Source organism: Entelurus aequoreus, linkage group LG01 (genome assembly GCF_033978785.1).
Source record: "Entelurus aequoreus isolate RoL-2023_Sb linkage group LG01, RoL_Eaeq_v1.1, whole genome shotgun sequence".
In the NCBI taxonomy this organism is placed as follows: Eukaryota; Metazoa; Chordata; class Actinopteri; order Syngnathiformes; family Syngnathidae; genus Entelurus; species Entelurus aequoreus.
In genome coordinates this window covers 72,118,943-72,142,726 of record NC_084731.1, presented here as the reverse complement: position 1 = coordinate 72,142,726, position 23,784 = coordinate 72,118,943, and the positions used below count along the sequence as shown (strand labels likewise).

At 43.0% G+C, this 23,784-nt stretch overlaps 1 protein-coding gene across 1 annotated transcript in view; it reads right to left on the bottom strand.

Annotated features, from left to right (window-relative positions):
- The window catches only part of si:dkey-11f4.7 (piezo-type mechanosensitive ion channel component 2), a 237,469-nt gene that overhangs the window by 56,588 nt on the left and 157,097 nt on the right, over nucleotides 1-23,784 (bottom strand). The window contains exons 45-48 of the mRNA XM_062057601.1: nucleotides 10,231-10,397; nucleotides 9,974-10,164; nucleotides 9,650-9,808; nucleotides 6,787-7,062 (exon numbers count right to left, since the gene is read on the bottom strand). Coding sequence (XP_061913585.1) covers nucleotides 6,787-7,062; nucleotides 9,650-9,808; nucleotides 9,974-10,164; nucleotides 10,231-10,397 — 793 coding nt within the window. The remainder of the gene's footprint in view (nucleotides 1-6,786; nucleotides 7,063-9,649; nucleotides 9,809-9,973; nucleotides 10,165-10,230; nucleotides 10,398-23,784) is intronic.

Sequence of the window (23,784 nt, the reverse complement as noted above, 5' to 3'; positions counted from 1 at the left end):
CATCAACGTTTTGGCGCCAAAGCTCGACGGTGTGTCCCTCCATGCTCCTTCACGGCCCCGGGAAACTCCAACGCCAGCGTTCAGTAGCAGCTGTGGGCGCCGGCGAAGCAAGTGAGCTGCTCTTCATCGCTGACTCGTCGTCAAGGAGACGTTTCCTGGCGGACTCCGGTTCGCAAGTCAGCCTGTTACCGGCCACGGACGCGGACAGGGCGACAGGTGGCTGCGGGCCGCTGCTGAATGCCGCCAACGGCTCGTCGATCGACACTTTCGGCTCCAGGTTGGTGACTGTGTGCTTTCATGGACGCAAATTCCAGTGGGACTTTATCATCGCCGCCATCACGGTTCCCATTATTGGCGCGGATTTTCTGTGTGCTAATGGACTGCTTGTTGATGTTGCTAACCGCCGATTGATTGATGCTGTGTCTTTTTCAACTTTAACATGTAAGGCGGGGGGACTTGGACCGTTAACACACGCTAATTATTTGGTATCTGGTGACGTTTTTCAGCGTTTGCTGGCGGATTTTCCGTCATTAATCACTCCCGCTTTTTCCACCGCGGACACTAAACACGGTGTCGAACATTTCATTCCCACGGTGGGCCCGCCAGTTTTTGCGCGCGCGCGCCGTCTTGACGCGGCTAAATCGACCATTGCTAAAGAGGAGTTTGCTACTATGGAGCGTTTAGGCATCGTTAGGCGTTCTAATAGCCCGTGGGCCTCGCCCTTGCACATGGTGCCCAAGTCAGACGGTTCCTGGCGGCCTTGTGGGAATTTTCGCCGCCTTAACAACATCACAACGCAAGACCGCTACCCTATTCCGCACATCCAGGACTTTTCGGCGCGCCTGGCTGGCGCCGCCATTTTCTCGAAGGTAGACTTAGTTCGTGGTTATCACCAGGTGCCGGTGCGTGCCGAGGACGTGCCCAAGACCGCAGTAATAACCCCGTTTGGGCTTTTTGAGTTCCTGCGTATGCCTTTTGGCCTGAAGGGGGCAGCACAAACCTTTCAGAGATTAATGGACTCAGTTTTGCGCGGCCTCAATTTTGTGTTTGTTTATCTGGACGACATTTTGATGGCGAGTCCTTCAGCCGAGGAGCACCAGTCACACCTAACACAGGTGTTCACACGTCTTGGCGAGCACGGCCTGATCGTCAATCCTTGTAAATGTCAGTTTGGGCTGTCAGAGATGGATTTTTTAGGTCACCGTATTTTGTCGCTGGGTGCGATCCCTTTGCCTTCAAAAGTGCAAGTGGTGGCAGATTTTCCTCGTCCCTCCACTGTCAAAGCTCTGCAGGAATTTTTGGGCATGATTAATTTTTATAATCGGTTCCTTCCTCGCGCTGCCCACCTCCTGCAGCCTCTTTATGGTGCCCTACGGAACAAAAAGGCAAGCGATTCCCTCAAATGGTCTCCTCAGCGAGTCCAAGCTTTTCATAGGGCTAAATCCGCGCTCGCAGAGGCTGCTCTCCTCGCCCACCCTGTTTCCGCGGCGCCCGTGGCTTTGACAACGGACGCGTCTGATGTCGCCGTGGGCGCTGTAGTTGAGCAGCGGGTGGCGAATGTATGGCAGCCCCTTGCGTTCTTCAGTCGTAAACTGCGAGATAACGAGCGGAAGTACAGTGTATTTGACCGAGAGTTGTTGGCACTGTATCTTGCAACACGCCATTTTCGTTTTCTGTTGGAAGGTCGGTCCTTCACAGCTTTTGTTGACCACAAACCCCTGACGTTTGCCATGTCAAAGGTCACAGAGCCTTGGTCAGCCCGTCAGCAGCGTCACTTGTCGGCCATCTCTGAGTTCACTACGGACATTCAGCATGTAGCCGGTAAGGCCAACCCTGTGGCTGACTGTCTCTCACGCGTACTCGTGTGCCCCGTGCAGCTCGGTTTAGATTTTTCGGGAATGGCCGCTGACCAGCCCGACGACCCCGACATCCGCGCACTCAAAACTGACGGTACAGCGCTAGTGCTCGAGGAGGTGGTAGTTCAGGATGGTGGTCCCGCCCTCCTCTGCGATGTTTCCACTGGCCGCCCTTGGCCGGTTGTTCCGGTAGACTGGCGCCGCCGGGTTTTTGACGCAATACACTCCCTGTCGCACCCTGGCGTTCGGGCTTCCGTCAAGTTGGTTGGTGCCAAGTTTGTTTGGCCTGGCCTTAGGAAGGATGTTAGGCAGTGGGCAGCCGCATGCGTGGCATGTCAGCGCGCCAAGGTCCACCGGCACACAAAGGCGGCCCTCGAACCATTTCCGATTCCGGTCAGGCGGTTTGACCACGTGCATGTAGACTTAGTTGGCCCCCTCCCTCCGTCGCAGGGTTATACACATTTGCTAACGATGGTAGATCGTACCACCAGATGGCCGGAAGCGGTTCCTCTTTCCTCCACTGCCTCGGTAGACGTTGCTCGCGCGTTTCTGTCAGCCTGGGTTGCGCGTTTTGGCACGCCGTCTGATATCACCTCGGACAGGGGATCCCAGTTTGTGTCAGAGCTTTGGTCAGCGTTGGCCCAGTCCTTGGGTGTGCAGGTGCACCGTACTACAGCCTACCATCCCCAAGCTAACGGCTTATGTGAACGTTTTCACCGGTCGCTTAAGGCGGCTTTGCGTGCGGCGCTCGTTGATAGCAATTGGATTGACCGTTTACCTTGGGTTATGCTCGGGTTGCGCTCAGCCCCTAAAGAGGATCTTGCAGCGGCCCCCGCTGAATTGGTGTTCGGTCAGCCACTCCGCGTTCCGGGGGAATTTTTACCTGAGGGTTGTACCCCGCGACCGTTTCCCTTTTTGTCGAGGGGGTCCTTGGCTCCCGGCCCGATTCACCACTGTTTCCCTAAGTCGTTTGTGCCATCGGAGCTTAAATCTGCCCGTTTTGTCTTCGTACGTCACGACGCCCACCGTTCGCCCCTCCAACCGCCTTACGATGGCCCATTTAGGGTGCTGGAACGCGGTCCTAAAAACTTTGTGCTGGATATGGGCGGGCGCAGGGAATGCGTTTCTCTGGACAGACTTAAACCGGCGCATTGTGTTGCAGGTGAAGAAATACTGCCGGGCCAAGTCCCCCGCCGAGGTCGCCCCCCAAAATCTGTTCGGGTTGAATGTCTTTCGCCTGATGTTTGTTCTGCTCCACAAGGCACACCCGCTTCGCGGGATGGACATTGTAGCCGTTACGGCAGGCGAGTGAGGCCCCTGACAGGTTTTCTTTTTCCCCATAACTTGCTGTCTGGGTGTTCAGGGGGGGCTGTGTGGCGGGCACTAGGACCATGCTCACACTCAGCAGAATGGGTGTGGTTTTATGTACGTTCTTGGGCACACTATAAATGTGCATATTGTGTTTTATTGTGCATTCTTATGTTGGCAGTCTTACAATAAAGACCTCAAAGAAACAACGCTGTGTTTCTTGCATTTGCCACAATATATTGATACAAGACTAATAATAATAAAAAATATATATTGATAATTGATTAAGAATCATAAATAATTTATATTGATAAATGATTAATAATATTACAGAATACATATTAATAAATTATTATTAATAATAAAGAATATATATTGATACATGATTAATAATAATACAGAATATATATTTATACATTATTAATAATAATAAAGAATATATATTGATTAATGATTAATAATTATACATAATACATATTGATACATGATTAATAATAATACAGAAAACATATTGATAGATGATTGGTAATAATATGTATTGATGTATGATAAATAATAATAGAGAATAGATATTGATAGATGATTAATCCATCCATCCATCTTCTTTCGCTTATCCGAGGTCGGGTCGCGGAGGCAGCAACCTAAGCAGAGAAGTCCAGACTTTCCTCTCCCCAGCCACTTCCTCCAGCTCTTTCCGGGGGATCCCGAGGCGTTCCCAGGCCATAGTCTTCCCAACGTGTCCTGGGTCTTCCCGTGGCCTCCTATCGGTCGGACTTGCCCTAAACACCTCCCTAGGGAGGCGTTCGGGTGGCATCCTGACCAGATGCCCGAACCACCTCATCCGGCTCCTCTCCATGTGGAGGAGCAGCGGCTTTACTTTGAGCTCCCCCCGGATGGCAGAGCTTCTCACCCTATCTCTAAGGGAGAGCCCCGCCACCCGGCGCAGAAAACTCATTTCGGCTGCTTGTACCCGTGATCTTGTCCTTTCGCTCATAACCCAAAGCTCATGACCTCAGGTGAGGATGGGAACGTAGATCGGCCGGTAAATTGAGAGCTTTGCCTTCTGGTTCAGCTCCTTCTTCACCACAACGGATCGATACAACCTCCACATTACTGAAGACGCCGCACCGATCCACCTGTTGATCTCACGATTCACTCTTACCTCACTTGTGAACAAGATTCCGAGGTACTTGAACTCCTCCACTTGGGGCAGGGTCTCCTCCACAACCCGTAGATGGCACTCCACCCTTTTCCGGGCGAAAACCATGGACTCAGGCTTGAAGGTGCTGATTCTCATCCCAGTTGCTTCACACTCGGCTGAGAACCGATCCAGTGAGCTGAAGATCCTGGCCAGACGAAGCCATCAGGACCACATCATCTGCAAAAAGCAGAAACCTAATCCTGCAGCCACCAAACCAGATCCCATCAACGCCCTGACTGCGCCTAGAAATTCTGTCCAAAAAAGTTATGAACAAAATCGGTGACAAAAGAAGGCCTTGGCGGAGTCCAACCCTCACTGGAAACGTGTCCGACTTACTGCCGGCAATGCGGACCAAGCTCTGACACTGATCGTACAGGGAGCGGACCGCCACAATCAAACAGTCCGATAACCCATACTCTCTGAGCACTCCCCACAGGACTTCCTAAAGGTACACGGTCGAATGCCTTCTCCAAGTCCACAAAGCACATGTAGACTGGTTGGGCAAACTCCCATACACCCCAAGGACCCTGCCGAGAGTATAGTATAGTGCTGGTCCACAGTTCCACGACCAGCACAAAAACCACATTGTTCCTCCTGAATCCGAGGTTCGCCTCCTCTCCAGTACACCTGAATAGACCTTACCAGGAAGGCTGAGGGGTGTGATCCCACAATAGTTGGAACACACCCTCCGGTTCCCCTTCTTAAAGAGAGGAACCACCACCCCGGTCTGCCAATACAGAGGTACTGCCCCCGATGTCCATGCGATGCTGCAGAGTCTTGTCAACCAAGACAGCCCCACAGCATCCAGAGCCTTAAGGAACTCCGGGCGGATCTCATCCACTCCTGGGGCTTTGCCACAGAGGAGCTTTTTAACTACTTCAGCAACCTCAGCCCCAGAAATAAGAGAGCCCACCACAGATTCCCCAGGCACTGCTTCCTCATAGGAAGACGTGTTGGTGGGATTGAGGAGGTCTTCGAAGTATTCCCTCCACCAATCCACAACATCCACAGTTGAGGTCAGCAGAACACCATCCTCACCATACACAGTGTTGACAGTGCACAGCTTCCCCTTCCTGAGGCGGCGGATGGTGGTCCAGAATCGCTTTTGAAGCCGTCCGGAAGTCGTTTTCCATGGCTTCCCCGAACTCCTCCCATGTCCAAGGTTTTGCCTTTGCGACCTTTGAAGCCGCACACCGCTTGGCCTGTCGGTACTTGTCCGCTACCTCCGGAGTCCTATGAACCCAAAGAAATCGATAGGACTCTTTCTTCAGTTTGAAGGCATCCCTCACCACTGTTGTCCACCTGAGGGTTTTAGGATTACCTCCACGACAGGCACCAATTACCTTTGCGGCCACAGCTACCATCAGCCGCCTCGACAATAGAGGTGCGGAACATCTGCAACGCCAGTGTGGAAGCGAGTCCAGCCCCTCTCGAGAGAACTGGTTCCACAGCCCATGCTGTGCGTCGAATTGAGTCCGACTATATCCAGCCGGAACTTCTCCACCTCGCGCACTACCTCAGGCTTCTTCCCCCCCAGCGAGGTGACATTCCACGTCCCAAGAGCTAGCTTATGTAGCCGAGGATCGGACCGCCAAGTGCCCTGCCTTCGGTTGCCGCCCAGCTCACATTGCACCCGACCTCTATGGCCCCTCCCATGAGTGGTGAGCCCATATATTATGTATGAATAATAATAATAATAGATATTGATGTATGATGAATAATAATAGATATTGATGTATGAATAATAATAATAATAGATATTGATGTATGATGAATAATTATAGATATTGATGTATGATGAACAATAATAATATATATTGATGTATGATGAATAATAATATATATTGATGTATGATGAATAATAATAACAGATATTGATGTATGATGAATAATAATAGATATTGATGTATGATGAATAATAATAATATACATTGATGTATGAAGAATAATATATACTGATGTATGAATAATAATAATAATAGATATTGATGTATGATGAATAATAACAATATATATTGATGTATGATGAATAATAATAATATATATTTATGTATGATGAATAATAATAGATATTGATGTATGATGAATAATAATAATATATATTGATGTATGATAAATAATAATAATAGATATTGGTGTATGATGAATAATAATAATAGATATTGATCATGTATGATGAATAATAACATATATTGATGTATGATTAATAATAATAATATATATTGATGTATGATGAATAATAATATATATTGATGTGTGATGAATATTAATATATATTGATGTATGATTAATAATAATATATATTGATGTATGATGATTAATAATAATATATATTGATGTATGATTAATAATAATAATAGACATTGATGCACGATGATTAATAATAATATATATTGATGTATGATGAATAATAATACTGACTTGTTGAGCAGCAGTTCACTGGCAGTCAGGTTCCTGGTTTCCTGACTTAAAGGTTTGAAAGTTGTCTCCTCCACACAGGTGAATTCTGGGTAGTCTTCTTCAAAATGATGCAGCTCTTCATCAACATCACCATCATCAACTCCCTCACGTTGTTCCCGCTCCTCTCCATCCAACTTATCTTCATCCAACTTCTCTTCATCCAACTCTTCTTCATCATGTCTCTTTTCATCCTCTTCCACATTGTCTTCATATTCTTGTAAGGTTCCTTCACACATACTGCACACATAAAAGGAACATCTCAGGAACATCCAACCCACCATCCGTCAATCTCACCATCCATAAATACATAAATATACATCCTTCCAGCCATCCCTCCAATTATCCATCCATCTTTTTATTCCTACCTCCATCCATCTATCCGTCCAATAACCATCCATCTTTGTATCCCTGCCTCATCCATTCATCCAACCATCGCTTCCAATAATCCATCCTTCCTTTCATCCCCCTTTCATTCATCCATTTATCCATCTATCCATTCAACCCTCCATCTATCCCTCAATCCAACCCTCCATCTCTCCATCTAGCTATCCATCCATCCATCTATCTATCAATCCTTCCATCCATCCCTGCAATAATCCATCCATCTTTGTATCCCTCTTTTCATTCATCCCTTCATTCATTCACCTATCCCTCTAAACCTCCATCCATGCTTGGATCTCTCCATCATCCATCCATCTATTCATCCATCCATCCAGCCCTCCAATAATCCATCCATCTTTTTATCCCCCTTTCAGTCATCCATTCTTTCATCCATCCAGCTATTCCGCTGAGCATCCAACCCTCTATCCATCCCTCAATCCCAACCCCCATCTCTCCCTCCATTTATCTATCCTTCCATACATCTATCCATCCATCTTTGTATCCCTCCTTTCATCATCCATTCCTCCACCCACCCTTGCATCTCTCCCTCACTCCATCCATCCATCTCTCTATCCATCTATCCACCCATCCATCCATCCTACCGCTCCAAGCATCCATCCATCATCACTCCAATAAGCCATCCATCCATCCACCTCACCAAACATCCATCCCTCCAATAACCCATCCATCTTTTTATCCATCCTTTCATCCATCCAACCCTCCTATAACCCATCCATCTTTTTATCCCTCCTTTCACCTATCCATCTTCCTCTCCAATCATCTATCCAGCCATCCATCCATCCATCCAAGCATCCATCACTCCAATAAGCCATCCATCTTGTTATCCCTCCATCCATCCACCTCTCCAAGCATCCATCCATCCATATAACCTCCAATAACCCAGACATCTTTTAAGCCCTCCTTTCATTCACCCATCCCTCCCTCCAATAACCCATCCATCTTTTTATCCATCCTTTCATCCATCCATCCCTCCTATAACCCATCCATCTTTTTATCCCTCCTTTCACCTATCCATCTTCCTCTCCAATCATCCATCCATCCATCCATCCATCCATCCATCCATCCAAGCATCCATCCCTACAAGCATCCATCCATCCATCACTCCAATAAGCCGTCCATCTTGTTACCCCTCCATCCATCCACCTCTCCAAGCATCCATCCATCCATATAACCTCCAATAACCCAGACATCTTTTAAGCCCTCCTTTCATTCATCCATCCCTCCCTCCAATAACCCATCCATCTTTTTATCCCTCCTTTCATCCATCCATCTCTCCAATAACATCCATCTTTTTATCCCTCCTTTCATCATCCATCTTCCTCTCCAATCATCTATCCATCTATCCCTCCAAGCATCCACCCATCCATCACTCCAATAAACCATCCATCTTGTTATCCCTCCATCCATCCATCCATTCCTCCAATAACCCATCCATCTTTTAAACCTTCCTTTCATCCACCCATCTCTCCCTACAATAACCCATCCATCTTTTTATCCCTCCTTTCATCCATCCATCCCTCCAATAACCCATCCATCTTTTTATCCCTCCTTTCATCCATCCATTTTCCTCTCCAATCATCTATCCATCCAAGCATCCATCCATCCATCACTCCAATAAGCCATCCATCCATCCACCTCTCCAAGCATCCATCCATCCATTCCTCCAATAACCCATCCATCTTTTTATCCCTCCTTTCATCCATCCATCCCTCCAATAACCCATTCATCTTTTTATCCCTCCTTTCAACCATTCATCTTCCTCTCCAATCATCTATGAAATGAAATTAAATTAAATAAGTTTATTTTCAGTCACATAATCATCCATCAATCCATCTAAGCATCCATCCATCCATCACTCCAATAAGCCATCCATCGTGTTATCCCTCCCTCCATCCATCCACCTATCCAAGCATCCATCCCTCCAATAACCCATCCATCTTTTAATCCCTCCTTTCATCCATCCATCCCTCCCGCCAATAACCCATCCATCTTTTTATCCCTCCTTTCATCCATCCATCCCTCCAATAACCATCCATCTTTTTATCCCTCCTTTCATCTATCCATCTTCCTCTCCAATCATCTATCCATCCATCCAAGCATCCATCCATCTATCACTCCAATAAGCCATCCATCTTTTTATCCCTCCATCCATCCATCCATCTCTCCAAGCATCCATCCATCCATTCCTCCAATAAACCATCCATCTTTTAAACCCTCCTTTCATCCATCCATCCCTCCAATAACCCATCCATCTTTTTATCCGTCCTTTCATCCATCCATCCCTCCAATAACCCATCCATCCTTTATCCCTCCTTTCATCCATCCATCTTCCTCTCCAATCATCTGTCCATCCATCCATCCAAGCATCCATCCCTCCCTTCAATCATCCGTCCCCCCGTTCCACCCTCCAGCAGGTGTGCACCTAGGAGAGAGTCCATGGTCTTCGTAGGAGGTCCAGTCCACATGAGCAGACCTGAAGAGTGTCCTCCTGAGATGGTCAGCAGCAGGTGTTCCAGGAGGTTCTTCCAGCTCCTCCTGGGTGGGCTGCCTGGATCCCAGCATGGTCTCTTCAGTCCCACAGCTGACATCCAATCAAGTCATTTGCATGTTTGACAGAAAACAAGCAGATGTTTCCATGAAGATATATGCATATTTTCAAACATTGAAGAAGATGAAATGCTGCATCCTTGGAGCAGAGTTTGCTATTCCACCTTCACCTCAATCCTTGTGAGTGTGAAGACACTACCTGGACACACTGCTGGCCCAGGACGTCTTGGAGGCCTGGTTCCTCAGCTGGGCGTAGGCGTGGCGTGAGGAGGACAGCGCAGGCGGCGGTGAAGGTGGATCTTCTACATCTCCTGGCGACGACAAGGTGTTCTGACGTGACAGCCAGCTGTCGTAGAACTGCTTGACGCTTTCCTGGCTCACCTCTTTGCCCTGCTCAGGAACATGGAGAACATGGTTTGTGAGAAGATGTTTCACCTCATCTTCTCAGCTTCTCACCTTCTTCTGCTGCTGGCTGAGCAGAGCTCGCTCCAGGAGCAACACTTTGGAAATGTCCAAGTTCTCTTTGCAGAGGGAGTTCAGGCTCTGAGTCAGGTCGTCCGCCAGAGACTGCAGAAACACCAGGAGGAACCTCAAAGTACTGACCAGGCGCTGCAAGATGTTTTCTGCAAAGGGAAACAGCCATCAAATATCCATCAACTAGAGTTGAAATACAGCAGAAATATTGTTGAAATACAGCGGAAATATGGTTGAAATACAGCGGAAATATAGTTGAAATATTGTTGAAAGATAGTTGAAATATTGTTTAAGTATAGTTGAAATATAATTGAAAAATTGTTGAAGTATAGTTGAAATACAGCTGAAATATTGTTGAAATATTGTTGAAATATAGCTGAAATACAGTAAAAATAGTGTTGAAATACAGCAGAAATATTGTTAAAAGATTGTTGAAAAATACTTGAAATATTGTTGAAATAAAGCTGAAATATAGTTAAAATATTGTTGAAAGATAGTTGAAATATTGTTAAAATACAGCTAAAATACAGTTAAAATATTGTTTAAGATTAGTTTAAATATAATTGAAAACATTTTGAAATACTGTTTGAATACAGTTGGGATATAATTGAAATATAGCTGAAATATTGTTTAAATATAATTGAAATATTGTTGAAATAAAGCTGAAATACAGTTGAAATATTGGAGAAAGATAGATGAAATATTGATGAAATACAGTTAAATGTAGTTTAAGTATAGTTTAAATGTAATTGAAAAAATCTTGAAGTATAGTTTAAATACAGTTGAGATAGAGTTGAAATATAGCTGAAATATAGTTGAAATATTGTTGTAGTATAGTGATTTGTTGAAATACAGTTGAAATATCTTGAAATATTGTTGAAATAAAGCTAAAATACAGTTGAAATATTGTTGAAATATTGTTGAAATATAGCTGAAATATAGTTGAAATAAAGATGAAATATGGTTGAAATATTGTTGAAATACAGCGGAAATATAGTTGAAATATTGTTGAAGGATAGTTGAAATATTGTTTAAGTATAGTTGAAATATAATTGAAAAATTGTTGAAATATAGTTTAAGTATAGTTTAAATGTAATTGAAAAAATCTTGAAGTATATTTTAAATACAGTTGAGATAGAGTTGAAATATAGCTGAAATATAGTTGAAATAGTGTAGTATAGTGATTTGTTGAAATATAGTTGAAATATCTTGAAATATTGTTGAAATAAAGCTAAAATACAGTTGAAATATTGTTGAAATAAAGTTGAAATAAAGATGAAATATGGTTGAAATATTGTTGAAATACAGCGGAAATATAGTTGAAATATTGTTGAAGGATAGTTGAAATATTGTTTAAGTATAGTTGAAATATAATTGAAAAATTGTTGAAAGATAGTTTAAGTATAGTTTGAATGTAATTGAAAACATCTTGAAGTATAGTTTAAATACAGTTGAGATAGAGTTGAAATATAGCTGAAATATAGTTGAAATATTGTTGTAGTATAGTGATTTGTTGAAATATAGTTGAAATATCTTGAAATATTGTTGAAATAAAGCTAAAATACAGTTGAAATATTGTTGAAATATAGTTGAAATAAAGATGAAATATGGTTGAAATATTGTTGAAATACAGCGGAAATATAGTTGAAATATTGTTGAAGGATAGTTGAAATATTGTTTAAGTATAGTTGAAATATAATTGAAAAATTGTTGAAAGATAGTTTAAGTATAGTTTGAATGTAATTGAAAACATCTTGAAGTATAGTTTAAATACAGTTGAGATAGAGTTGAAATATAGCTGAAATATAGTTGAAATATTGTTGTAGTATAGTGATTTGTTGAAATATAGTTGAAATATCTTGAAATATTGTTGAAATAAAGCTAAAATACAGTTGAAATATTGTTGAAATAAAGCTAAAATACAGTTGAAATATTGTTGAAATATAGTTGAAATAAAGATGAAATATTGTTGAAATACAGCAGAAATATAGTTGAAATATTGTTAAAAGATAGTTGAAATATTGTTTAAGTATAGTTGAAATATAATTGAAAAATTGTTGAAGTATAGTTGAAATACAGCTGAAATATTGTTGAAATATAGCTGAGATACAGTTGAAATAGTGTTGAAATACAGCAGAAATATTGTTCAAAGATTGTTGAAAAATACTTGAAATTTTGTTGAACTAAAGCTGAAATATTGTTGAAAGATAGTTGAAATATTGTTGAAATACAGCTAAAATACAGTTAAAATATTGTTTAAGTTTAGTTTAAATATAATTGAAAACATTTTGAAATACTGTTTAAATACAGTTGGGATATAGTTAAAATATAGCTGAAATATTGTTTAAATATAGTTGAAATATTGTTGAAATAAAGCTGAAATACAGTTGAAATATTGGAGAAAGATAGATGAAATATTGGTGAAATACAGTTTAAATATAGTTTAAGTATAGTTTAAATGTAATTGAAAAACTATTGAAGTATAGTTTAAATACAGTTGAGATAGAGTTGAAATATAGCTGAAATATGATTTAAATATTGTTGTAGTATAGTGATTTGTTGAAATATAGTTGAAATATCTTGAAATATAGTTGAAATAAAGCTCAAATACAGTTGAAATATTGTTGAAATATAGCTGAAATGTAGTTGAAATAAAGATTAAATATGGTTGAAATATTGTTGAAAGATAGCTGAAATATTGTTATAAGATTGTTGAAATATACTTGAAATTTTGTTGAAATAAAATCAATCAATCATGCTGAAATATAGTTGAAATAAAGATGAAATATGGTTGAAATATTGTTGAAAGATAGTTGAAATATTGTTGAAATACAGCTGAAATACAGTTAAAATATTGTTTAAGTTTAGTTTAAATATAATTGAAAAAATTTTGAAGTATAATTGAAATGCAGTTGGGATATAGTTCAAATATAGCTGAAATATTGTTGAAATATAGTTGAAATATTTTTGAAATAAAGCTGAAATACAGTTGAAATACTGGTGAAATACAGCGGAAATATAGTTGGAATACTGTATATTTTAAGTATAGTTAAAATATAATTTAAAAATTCTTGAAGTATAGTTGAAATTGTCATTGCCTGCTGCCAAACGGACCTGGCTCAGCATGTCCGTTTGGTCTTGCAGAGACTTTTGGAGAACCGATTATTTGTCAAGCCCCAAAAGTGCACTTTTCATTCGCCCACAGTGTGGTTTTTGGGGTTGATTGTGGAGAGGGGGCAGGTTAAGCCAGACCCAGCTAAGGTCCAAGGGGTTGTAGACTGGCCAACGCCGTCCTCCAGGAAGCTGCTGCAGAGGTTTCTGGGGTTTACTAATTTTTACCGATGTTTTATTAGAGACTTCAGCAAAGTAGCTCAGCCGTTAAATAAATTAACGACCTCTAAGGTTCCCTTTGTGTGGTCTTCGGAGACTGACCAGGCTTTTCGACGCCTTAAATGCCTTTTTACCTCCTCTCCGGTGTTAGTTCACTCTAATCCTGATCATATATCCAATAACAACAAATCAGCTGACCTCATTAGGAATATTATAATGGATAATAAGGACTGTGAATTCAATTTTCATCAGGTTGAAGTCAGTGAGGTTGAGAGGTTACTACACTCTCTTCCGGACAATAAAGTAGCTGGTGTAGACAACCTGGATAGTAAATTACTGAAAATGACTGCTGGTATCATATCAGTGCCTGCTTGTCATATTTTTAATAAATGTTTACAAGTGGGCCTGTGTCCAAAGATATGGAAGGTGGCTAAGGTTACTCCTCTACATAAGGATACCAAATTGGCTTTCAATGAGGGCAATTCTAGACCAATTAGCATCCTACCTGGGTTATGTAAAATACTGGAGAAATGTGTGTATGCACAAATTCAAGCTTACTTTCAATCAAATGGGCTAGCAACTGATTCTCAACATGCATATAGAACGGGCCACTCTACGTCCACTGCTCTTATACAAATGACGGACGATTGGCTTAATGCTATAGATAATTCTATGTTCTATGTGTATATTTATATATCCACGTCACTTCCGGTTTGGAGTTCGCGCGCGTTTGGCTGTTTTCGAAGTGGGGCTGTTGAGTTTGGCAATCGCCTTGTGCAAAGCTAGTACAACTTTTTGTACTTTTTTGTACTTTTTGTGCTTTTTTGGCTTCGCTGTGTCACTGTGCCGTGACACTTTGTAGCTTTGTGTCGATCGGTGCTGCGAGCTAGCACACCGGAGCCGGCTAGCATTACCGGCCTGAGATACGGAGGTGGATTTTTCCTTCTGTTGCTGGATGCGTCGGCAGATAGACCGTGATGCCTGCACCGAGGAAAAGCCCCACATCGGAGGAGTTCGAGGAGATGAGGCTCACACTCCTTTCCCTGTGCGGTGATGTGACTGCGGTGAGGGAGCACCAGGAGCAGCTTTTGGGTCTACTGGAAGAGGTGAAACAATTACGCCTCCAGAACGTGGAAAAAGATTGGCGCATTGTGGACCTGGAGCAGCGAGTGGACGAGCTGGAGCAATATTCCCGCATGAATGATGTGGTCATCACCGGGATCAAGATCAAGCCACGCAATTACGCGCGTGCGGTGGCCGCGGACAGCGGGGAGCCCAGCGTGCAGGAGGCACAGTCGGTGGAGCAGCAGGTGGCCTCCTATCTCCAAAGCAGGGGGATAGAGATGGACCTGGAGCACATCGAGGCTGGTCACCCACTGCCCATGAGGAACCAGAGACCACCCGCTGTCATCATGAGATTCGCAAACAGAAAGAAGAAGATCGCACTATTAAGGCAAGGACGCAAACTCAAAGGAACAGATGTTTTCATCAATGAACACTTGACCAAGAAAAATGCTGACATGGCAAGGGTCGCACGACAACTTAAAAGGCAAAGCAAGATTCAACAAACCTGGGTAACGAACTGTAAGATCTTCATCAAACTAAATGGGACGCCGGAGGAAGCAAAAGTCTTGGTGATAAGGAAAATAGAAGATCTTGATAAGTATTGACATTGATGCAGTACTTGGTATCAATGTAGCTTGTGACTTTTACATCATCTCAATGCTACCCACACCAAGAACACAGACCACACCAAGTATTAATATGGACATGTTACAGAAGATCCTCCAACATCAACAAAAAGAACTGGACATGTGTGAGTATCAAGAGCACACCACAACAGAGACTGATATGGACATAGACCCTGATAATAATTTTTTCTCTGCGATTGTTAAAAACTGTAATTATTTTACCCGCGAACATTATAAAAACAGTGTAAAATCAGAAGATAGTCCATCTATAATACATTTCAATAGTCGAAGCATGTACACTAACTTTGAGGCTATCAAGGATTACTTGAAAGAATTTAGTCATCCATTTACCATTATTGCAATCACTGAAACCTGGTTCAACAGTGATAAAGGTATTGATTTTAGTCTGAATGACTATGAATTAACATACATAAACAGAATAAATAAAATAGGAGGAGGGGTCGCATTGTACATTCATAAATCTGTTACATTTAAAGTTTTAACAAACATGACCATAGCAGCCGATGGATTATTTGAATGTTTAACAGTGGAAATCCTAAATGACAGAAAGACAAATATCTTCATGAGCTGTGTATACCGGGCACCTGGTTCAAGCATAGAAACTGTCAATGAGTGGATGGGTAAACTATTTTCCTCTGTGAACCAAAAAAACATATTTATCTGTGGTGATTTTAACATTGATTTGTTAAACTCAACCAAGCAAAAACATGACTTCATTGACACAATGTACAGCGTGTCTCTATATCCAACCATAACCAAACCAAGCAGAATAACAACACATAGTGCCACAATCATTGACAACATTTTTACAAACATTGTGGGAAATCAAGTCACCAGTGGCCTATTTATATGTGATATCACTGACCATTTACCTGTTTTTACTTTATATGACTGTCATCTCAAGAAAACCAAAGACACTATGGCAAAAATCTCTAAACGAATGACAACTGAGGAAACAATCTGTGCTCTAAACAATAGTTTAGCAGTTCAGGATTGGACTTCAGTATACAAAGAACCTAATGTGGACAGTGCTTATTGTAATTTTTTAGACATCTTTACTTCCCTGCATAATAAACATTGCCCCGTAAAAGAATATTTTATAAAAGGAAAAAATAAAAATAGCCCTTGGATCACAAAAGGGATAATTAATGCCTGTAAAAAGAAAAACAATCTCTACAAACTTTTCATCAAAATAAAAACAAAAGAAGTCGAACAACGATACAAGAAGTACAAAAATAAATTAACTGATATTATAAGAACAAGCAAACGGTTATATTATAAAAAAAAACTATATGAAAACAAAAATAATATAAAAGGAACTTGGGATGTTTTGAATAGTCTAATAAAACAAGGATGTTCCAAGTTGACATATCCTGATTACTTTATTGATGAAAACGGTGAAGATTATAATATGAGTAATGTAGTAAACAAGTTCAATAGTTTTTTTGTAAATGTTGGTCCTAAATTGGCTGTTGATATCCCAGAAAATGGAGTTACAAAATCAACTATTGAACAGAATTCTTCGTCATTCTTCCTCTCAGCTACAAATGAGCAGGAAGTGACAAACATTGTGCGGAAGTGTAAAAGTAAGTGCTCCACTGACTGCCATGGTATCAACATGATATTGGTTCAAAAGGTTATCCTGAATATTGTAAAACCATTAACTTATATATGTAATGTATCATTCCAGACTGGCTGCTTTCCAAGTCAAATGAAAATCGCTAAAGTAACTCCGCTCTTCAAAAGTGACAGCAAACACGCTTTCACCAATTACAGACCAATCTCTCTTTTGCCTCAGTTCTCAAAAATCTTAGAGAAACTATTTAACTCTTGACTTGAATCTTTTCTTGAGAAGCATCATATAATCAATGACGGTCAGTATGGCTTTAGGTCCAAAAGAACAACTTCAATGGCAATAACTGAAGCTATTGAGGAAATTACTAATGCACTGGAGCATAAAAGATATGCAGTTGGTGTTTTTATTGACCTAAAGAAAGCATTTGATACCATTAATCATTCAATTCTACTAGATATAATGGGAAGATATGGAATTAGGGGGCTGGCTGGTGACTGGTTAAAAAGTTATTTAACAGGGAGGGTACAGTTTGTTAAAATGGGCCAATTTTTATCTGATACTCTTGGCATTGCTTGTGGTGTCCCCCAAGGGTCCGTGTTGGGGCCAAAACTGTTTAATGTATATATTAATGATATGTTTATCCATCCATCCATCCATCTTCTTCCGCTTATCCGAGGTCGGGTCGCGGGGGCAGCAGCTTAAGCAGGGAAGCCCAGACTTCCCTCTCCCCAGCCACTTCGTCCAGCTCCTCCCGGGGGATCCCGAGGCGTTCCCAGGCCAGCCGGGAGACATAGTCTTCCCAACGTGTCCTGGGTCTTCCCCGTGGCCTCCTACCGGTCGGACGTGCCCTAAACACCTCCCTAGGGTGGCGTTCGGGTGGCATCCTGACCAGATGCCCGAACCACCTCATCTGGCTCCTCTCGACGTGGAGGAGCAGCGGCTTTACTTTGAGCTCCCCCCGGATGGCAGAGCTTCTCACCCTATCTCTAAGGGAGAGCCCCGCCACCCGGCGGAGGAAACTCATTTCGGCCGTTTGTACCCGTGATCTTGTCCTTTCGGTCATAACCCAAAGCTCATGACCATAGGTGAGGATGGGAACGTAGATCGACCGGTAAATTGAGAGCTTTGCCTTCCGGCTCAGCTCCTTCTTCACAACAACGGATCGATACAGCGTCCGCATTACTGAAGACGCCGCACCGATCCGCCTGTCGATCTCACGATCCACTCTTCCCTCACTCGTGAACAAGACTCAGAGGTACTTGAACTCCTCCACTTGGGGCAGGGTCTCCTCCGCAACCCGGAGGTGGCACTCCACCCTTTTCCGGGCGAGAACCATGGATTCGGACTTGGAGGTGCTGATTCTCATCCCAGTCGCTTCACACTCAGCTGCGAACCGATCCAGCGAGAGCTGAAGATCCTGGCCAGATGAAGCCATCAGGACCACATCATCTGCAAAAAGCAGAGACCTAATCCTGCAGCCACCAAACCAGATCCCCTCAACGCCTTGACTGCGCCTAGAAATTATGTCCATAAAAGTTATGAACAGAATCGGTGACAAAGGGCAGCCTTGGCGGAGTCCAACCCTCACTGGAAACGTGTCCGACTTACTGCCGGCAATGTGGACCAAACTCTGGCACTGATCATACAGGGAGCGGACCGCCACAATCAGACAGTCCGATACCCCATACTCTCTGAGCACTCCCCACAGGACTTCCCGAGGGACACGGTCGAATGCCTTCTCCAAGTCCACAAAACACATGTAGACTGGTTGGGCAAACTCCCATGCACCCTCAAGGACCCTGCCGAGAGTATAGAGCTGGTCCACAGTTCCACGACCAGGACGAAAACCACCCTGTTCCTCCTGAATCCGAGGTTTGACTATTCGGCGTAGCCTCCTCTCCAGCTCACCCGAATAGACCTTACCGGGAAGGCTGAGGAGTGTGATCCCACGATAGTTAGAACACACCCTCCGGTTCCCCTTCTTAAAGAGAGGAACCACCACCCCGGTCTGCCAATCCAGAGGTACCGCCCCCGATGTCCACGCGATGCTGCAGAGTCTTGTCAACCAAGACAGCCCCACAGCATCCAGAGCCTTAAGGAACTCCGGGCGGATCTCATCCACCCCCGGGGCCTTGCCACCGAGGAGCTTTTTAACTACCTCAGCAACCTCAGCCCCAGAAATAGGAGAGCCCAGCACAGATTCCCCAGGCACTGCTTCCTCATAGGAAGACGTGTTGGTGGGATTGAGGAGGTCTTCGAAGTATTCCCTCCACCGATCCACAACATCCGCAGTCGAGGTCAGCAGAACACCATCTTCACCATACACAGTGTTGATAGTGCACTGCTTCCCCTTCCTGAGGCGGCGGATGGTGGTCCAGAATCGCTTCGAAGCCGTCCGGAAGTCGTTTTCCATGGCTTCCCCGAACTCCTCCCATGTCCGAGTTTTTGCCTCCGCGACCGCCGAAGCCGCACACCGCTTGGCCTGTCGGTACCTGTCCGCTGCCTCAGGAGTCCTATGAGCCAAAAGAACCCGATAGGACTCCTTCTTCAGCTTGACGGCATCCCTCACCGCCGGTGTCCACCAACGGGTTCTAGGATTACTGCCACGACAGGCACCAACTACCTTGCGGCCACAGCTCCAATCAGCCGCCTCGACAATAGAGGTGCGGAACATAGTCCATTCGGACTCAATGTCCAGCACCTCCCTCGTGACATGTTCAAAGTTCTTCCGGAGGTGGGAATTGAAACTCTCTCTGACAGGAGACTCTGCCAGACGTTCCCAGCAAACCCTCACAATGCGTTTGGGCCTGCCAGGTCCGTCCGGCATCCTCCCCCATCATCGCAGCCAACTCACCACCAGGTGGTGATCGGTAGAAAGCTCCGCCCCTCTCTTCACCCGAGTGTCCAAAACATGAGGCCGCAAATCCGACGACACAACTACAAAGTCGATCATGGAACTGCGGCCTAGGGTGTCCTGGTGCCAAGTGCACATATGGACACCCTTATGTTTGAACACGGTATTTGTTATGGACAATCCGTGACGGGCACAAAAGTCCAATAACAAAACTCCGCTCGGGTTCAGATCCGGGCAGCCATTCTTCCCAATCACGCCTCTCCAGGTTTCACTGTCGCTGCCAGCATGAGCATTGAAGTCCCCCAGTAGAACGAGGGAATCACCCGGGGGAGCACTCTCAAGTACTCCCTCGAGTGAATCCAAAAAGGGTGGGTACTCTGAGCTGCGGTTTGGCGCATAAGCGCAAACCACAGTCAGGACCCGTGATATGTATATGATATGTTTAATACATCCAAAATACTGAAATTTATACTTTTTGCAGACGACACAAATTTATTCTACAGTAGTGATGACTATAATGAGCTCATAAATACAGTAAACACAGAACTAAACATAGTAAAAAAATGGATGGACACAAATAAATTATCTTTGAATATAAATAAAACTAAGATAGTAATGTTTGGAAATCGCAACATAACGTCTGAACAGAAAATAAGTATTGATGGTACCCAAATTGAAATCGTAAATGAGAATACATTTTTGGGAGTAATAATTGATAGTAAACTATTATGGAAACCTCATGTCAGACACATTAAAACAAAAATCTCCAAAAGCCTCTCAATTATAAACAAAGCAAAACTATACCTCAATGAAAATGCACTCCGTACTCTATACTGCACCTTGGTACTGCCATACCTTACATACTGTGTTGAAGTATGGGGGAATACTTACCAAAACACAATTCATCCTCTGATCATATTACAGAAAAGAGCAGTACGGATCATTCACAACGTTGGTTATTTAGAACATACTCATAATCTGTTTATGCAATCAAAGTTGCTCAAATTTGATGACCTTGTTAAATATAATACATTAATAATCTTATATAAAGCTTTTAACAAATTATTGCCACCTAATCTACAACGTTTTTTTATAAGACGAGTGCAAGCTCATAACTTGAGAGGCTTTGGATATTTCTTATTGCCGAGAGCTCAAACCACTCGTAAACGTTTTTGTGTGTCTGTATGCGGAGTAAAACTATGGAACAAACTGGACTTACAACACAAGCAATGCCAAACTATTAATCAATTTAAACTATTATACAAACATGGGGTCTGGTTCAAATATAGAGATGAGGGTCTTTAATTTGACCTGCTGCTATACTCTGTCTCAAAGTGTTAACATGTGCTCAATGTTTCCTTACCATTATTGCTATGTTGTCTATTACCATTATTGCTATGATGTATATTACCATTGTTGGTATATTCATTATTCCTACATTGTTGATACAAATGATTGTTACAGTGTAATAATTATTGTTACCTGTGGTAATGCCACTATGATACAACATCTGTATTATAATCCTTGAACAAAGTGAGAGTGAAACTCATGTGAATAATCACTGAATGGAGAACTGGGGGTGGGATTAAATAAGTTATCTTCTTCCCACTCCCTTTCAGGCAAAACTGGACAATAATGCACTATATTAATTTATACTATTGTGTTTTGTCAACTTGTACGTCTTTGTCATTGCCTGAAATAAATAAATAAATGGAAAAAAAATGAAAATGTTGGTTGGAGCTGTGCTGTTAGATTTTAGTGCTGCATTTGACGTGATTGACCACTCTCTTTTAATTGAGAAACTTAAATGTTATGGTTTTAATACTTCAAGTTTAATGTGGATACAGAGTTATTTGTCCTCAAGATCACAACAGGTGTATCTTAATGGCAGCTTGTCTAATAGCAGAAGTTTGGATTGTGGTGTTCCACAGGGAAGTTGCCCAGGACCTTTACTTTTTTCTATATTCACCAATGATTTACCTTGGGCTACCGGGCGTGCAAGATTGGTTCTTTATGCTGATGATGCAACCTTATATCATGCTGCACCATCATGCAGTGTACTTAATGTAGTATTGAGTGAGGAACTAAAAGCTGTGCATGACTGGACAGTATGTAACAGACTTGTCCTTAACACCTCAAAAACAAAAAGTATTATATTGGGACTAGGCAAGGGTTATCTTGTGACCCAAAGTTGGATTTGAGGCTAGGTATTTTAACAGTTCAACATGTCAGAAGTGCCAAGCTCCTTAGAGTGATGCTGGACTGCACTCTATCCTGGTCAAATCATATCAGTGATATAGTTACAAAGATGGGAAGGGCTGTTGGTATTTCCAGGAAATGTGCTGCTTTTGTTGATCCACCTCTTCTTTGTCAAATTGTTAAGAGTTTAGTCTTGTGTCATATTGACTATTGTTCTGCAAGTGGTGAGATCAGTAAGCTCCAGATTGTCCAGAATAGGGCAGCAAGGCTGGTTCTTGGTTGTTCACTAAGAACCAATGTGAACCAAATGCATACTTCTCTTTCCTGGCTAACAGTGCAGAACATGTTGTCGGCTAATACTCTTATATTGCTCAAATCAGTAACCGGTAGTAAAACTCCTGCTTTTCTTATGGCCCAAATAGTTCACAGTAGTACTATACATAATCACAATACCAGGGCGTCCAGTGAGGGGCATTTTGTACTCCCTCGTCCCAGGAAGAATGCTTTGCGGAAATCTTTTATTTATAGATCTTTATCGCTGTGGAATAACTTGCCTCGAATTCTCACCAACATTGAAAGTAAACAGGTTTTTAAAAAGAGAGTAATATTTTATCTGAGTCTTTAAATTAGTTTGCTCATTGATGATTTGTTTGGTGTTATATTATGTAGTTATATTTATATGGTAATTATTATTCTGTGACTGTAAATTGTTTGCTTGTTTTTTTATTGATGCTTTTATTATTATTATTTTTTTCTGTATTGTGTAGTTATAATTATATGCTTTTACTTGTAATTGTATTGAATTGTGGACACCAGGAAGACTAGTGGGTTGTTGAGGCAACCAGCTAATGGGGATCCTTAATAAAAATAAAAATAAAATCTCCCATTTTTTCTCGAGGTGGACGCATCGGACAACGTTTTGTCCCAGCATTCCAGTTCCGATCAGAAGTTGCACCCCTGCGCCTTCTTCTCCAAACGCCTTTCCCCTGCGGAGAGAAACTATGACAGGGGTGTCCAAAGTGCGGCCCGGAGGCCAATTTTAGCCTGCCGGTCGTTTTTTATTGGCCCTTTCAGCAGACAGTAACACTTAAATTATTAATTATTATCGAGATGTTATTAGTAATGCTGTCAAACGATACATTTGAAAAAAATCGGATTAGTCACTGTGAGGGGGTGTGGTCGGCGCGTCTCCTGCGGGAAGGGTGTGTGCAGCAGCCGGCTACGAAGCAGCTGACAGGTGAGTGGATTGCCCAGCTAAAGCGGGTTATCTAATCACCTGTCTCCCTTATTAGGGGCACCCAAGGCCATGAGAAGGGAGAGCTGGGAAATAGAGACATGCACACGAGTGAGACGGTGGTGACTGGGAGAGTGACAAACACAAAGCAAAAATAAAAATACTTTTCTAACCTGGAATCCGGGCTCTCAAAGCATTCTGTTGGTCCAAAGCGAACCTACGGTATTGAGACTTTCACAACTGGCGCCCAATGTGGGGCAAAGCCAAATCCTGCAGGCGCTAACCTGCAGGGTTGCAGCGGCACCACCAACGTCAGCAGCCATCTCCGGGCAACGCATGGTGGAGACGGAGGAACCCCAGGCGTTTTTGGACATATTTGAGGCCACGGCAGCAGCATGCGTGTGGCCTGAAGAAGAGTGGGGGGTGTGACTGCTACCTCTACTGGCGGGGAAACACAGCGGGCGGCACTTAGCCTACATTTCCCAGACTTACGACGAGCAATACTGGACCGGGTCGGCAGCACCGCAGAGAACCACCGACACCGGTTCCAGGCGATGCGGCTGGGGCCAGAGGACTGTCTGTTCGTGCTTGGGCAGCAGCTCCAAGACGCGGCGACCCGGTGGCTTCAACC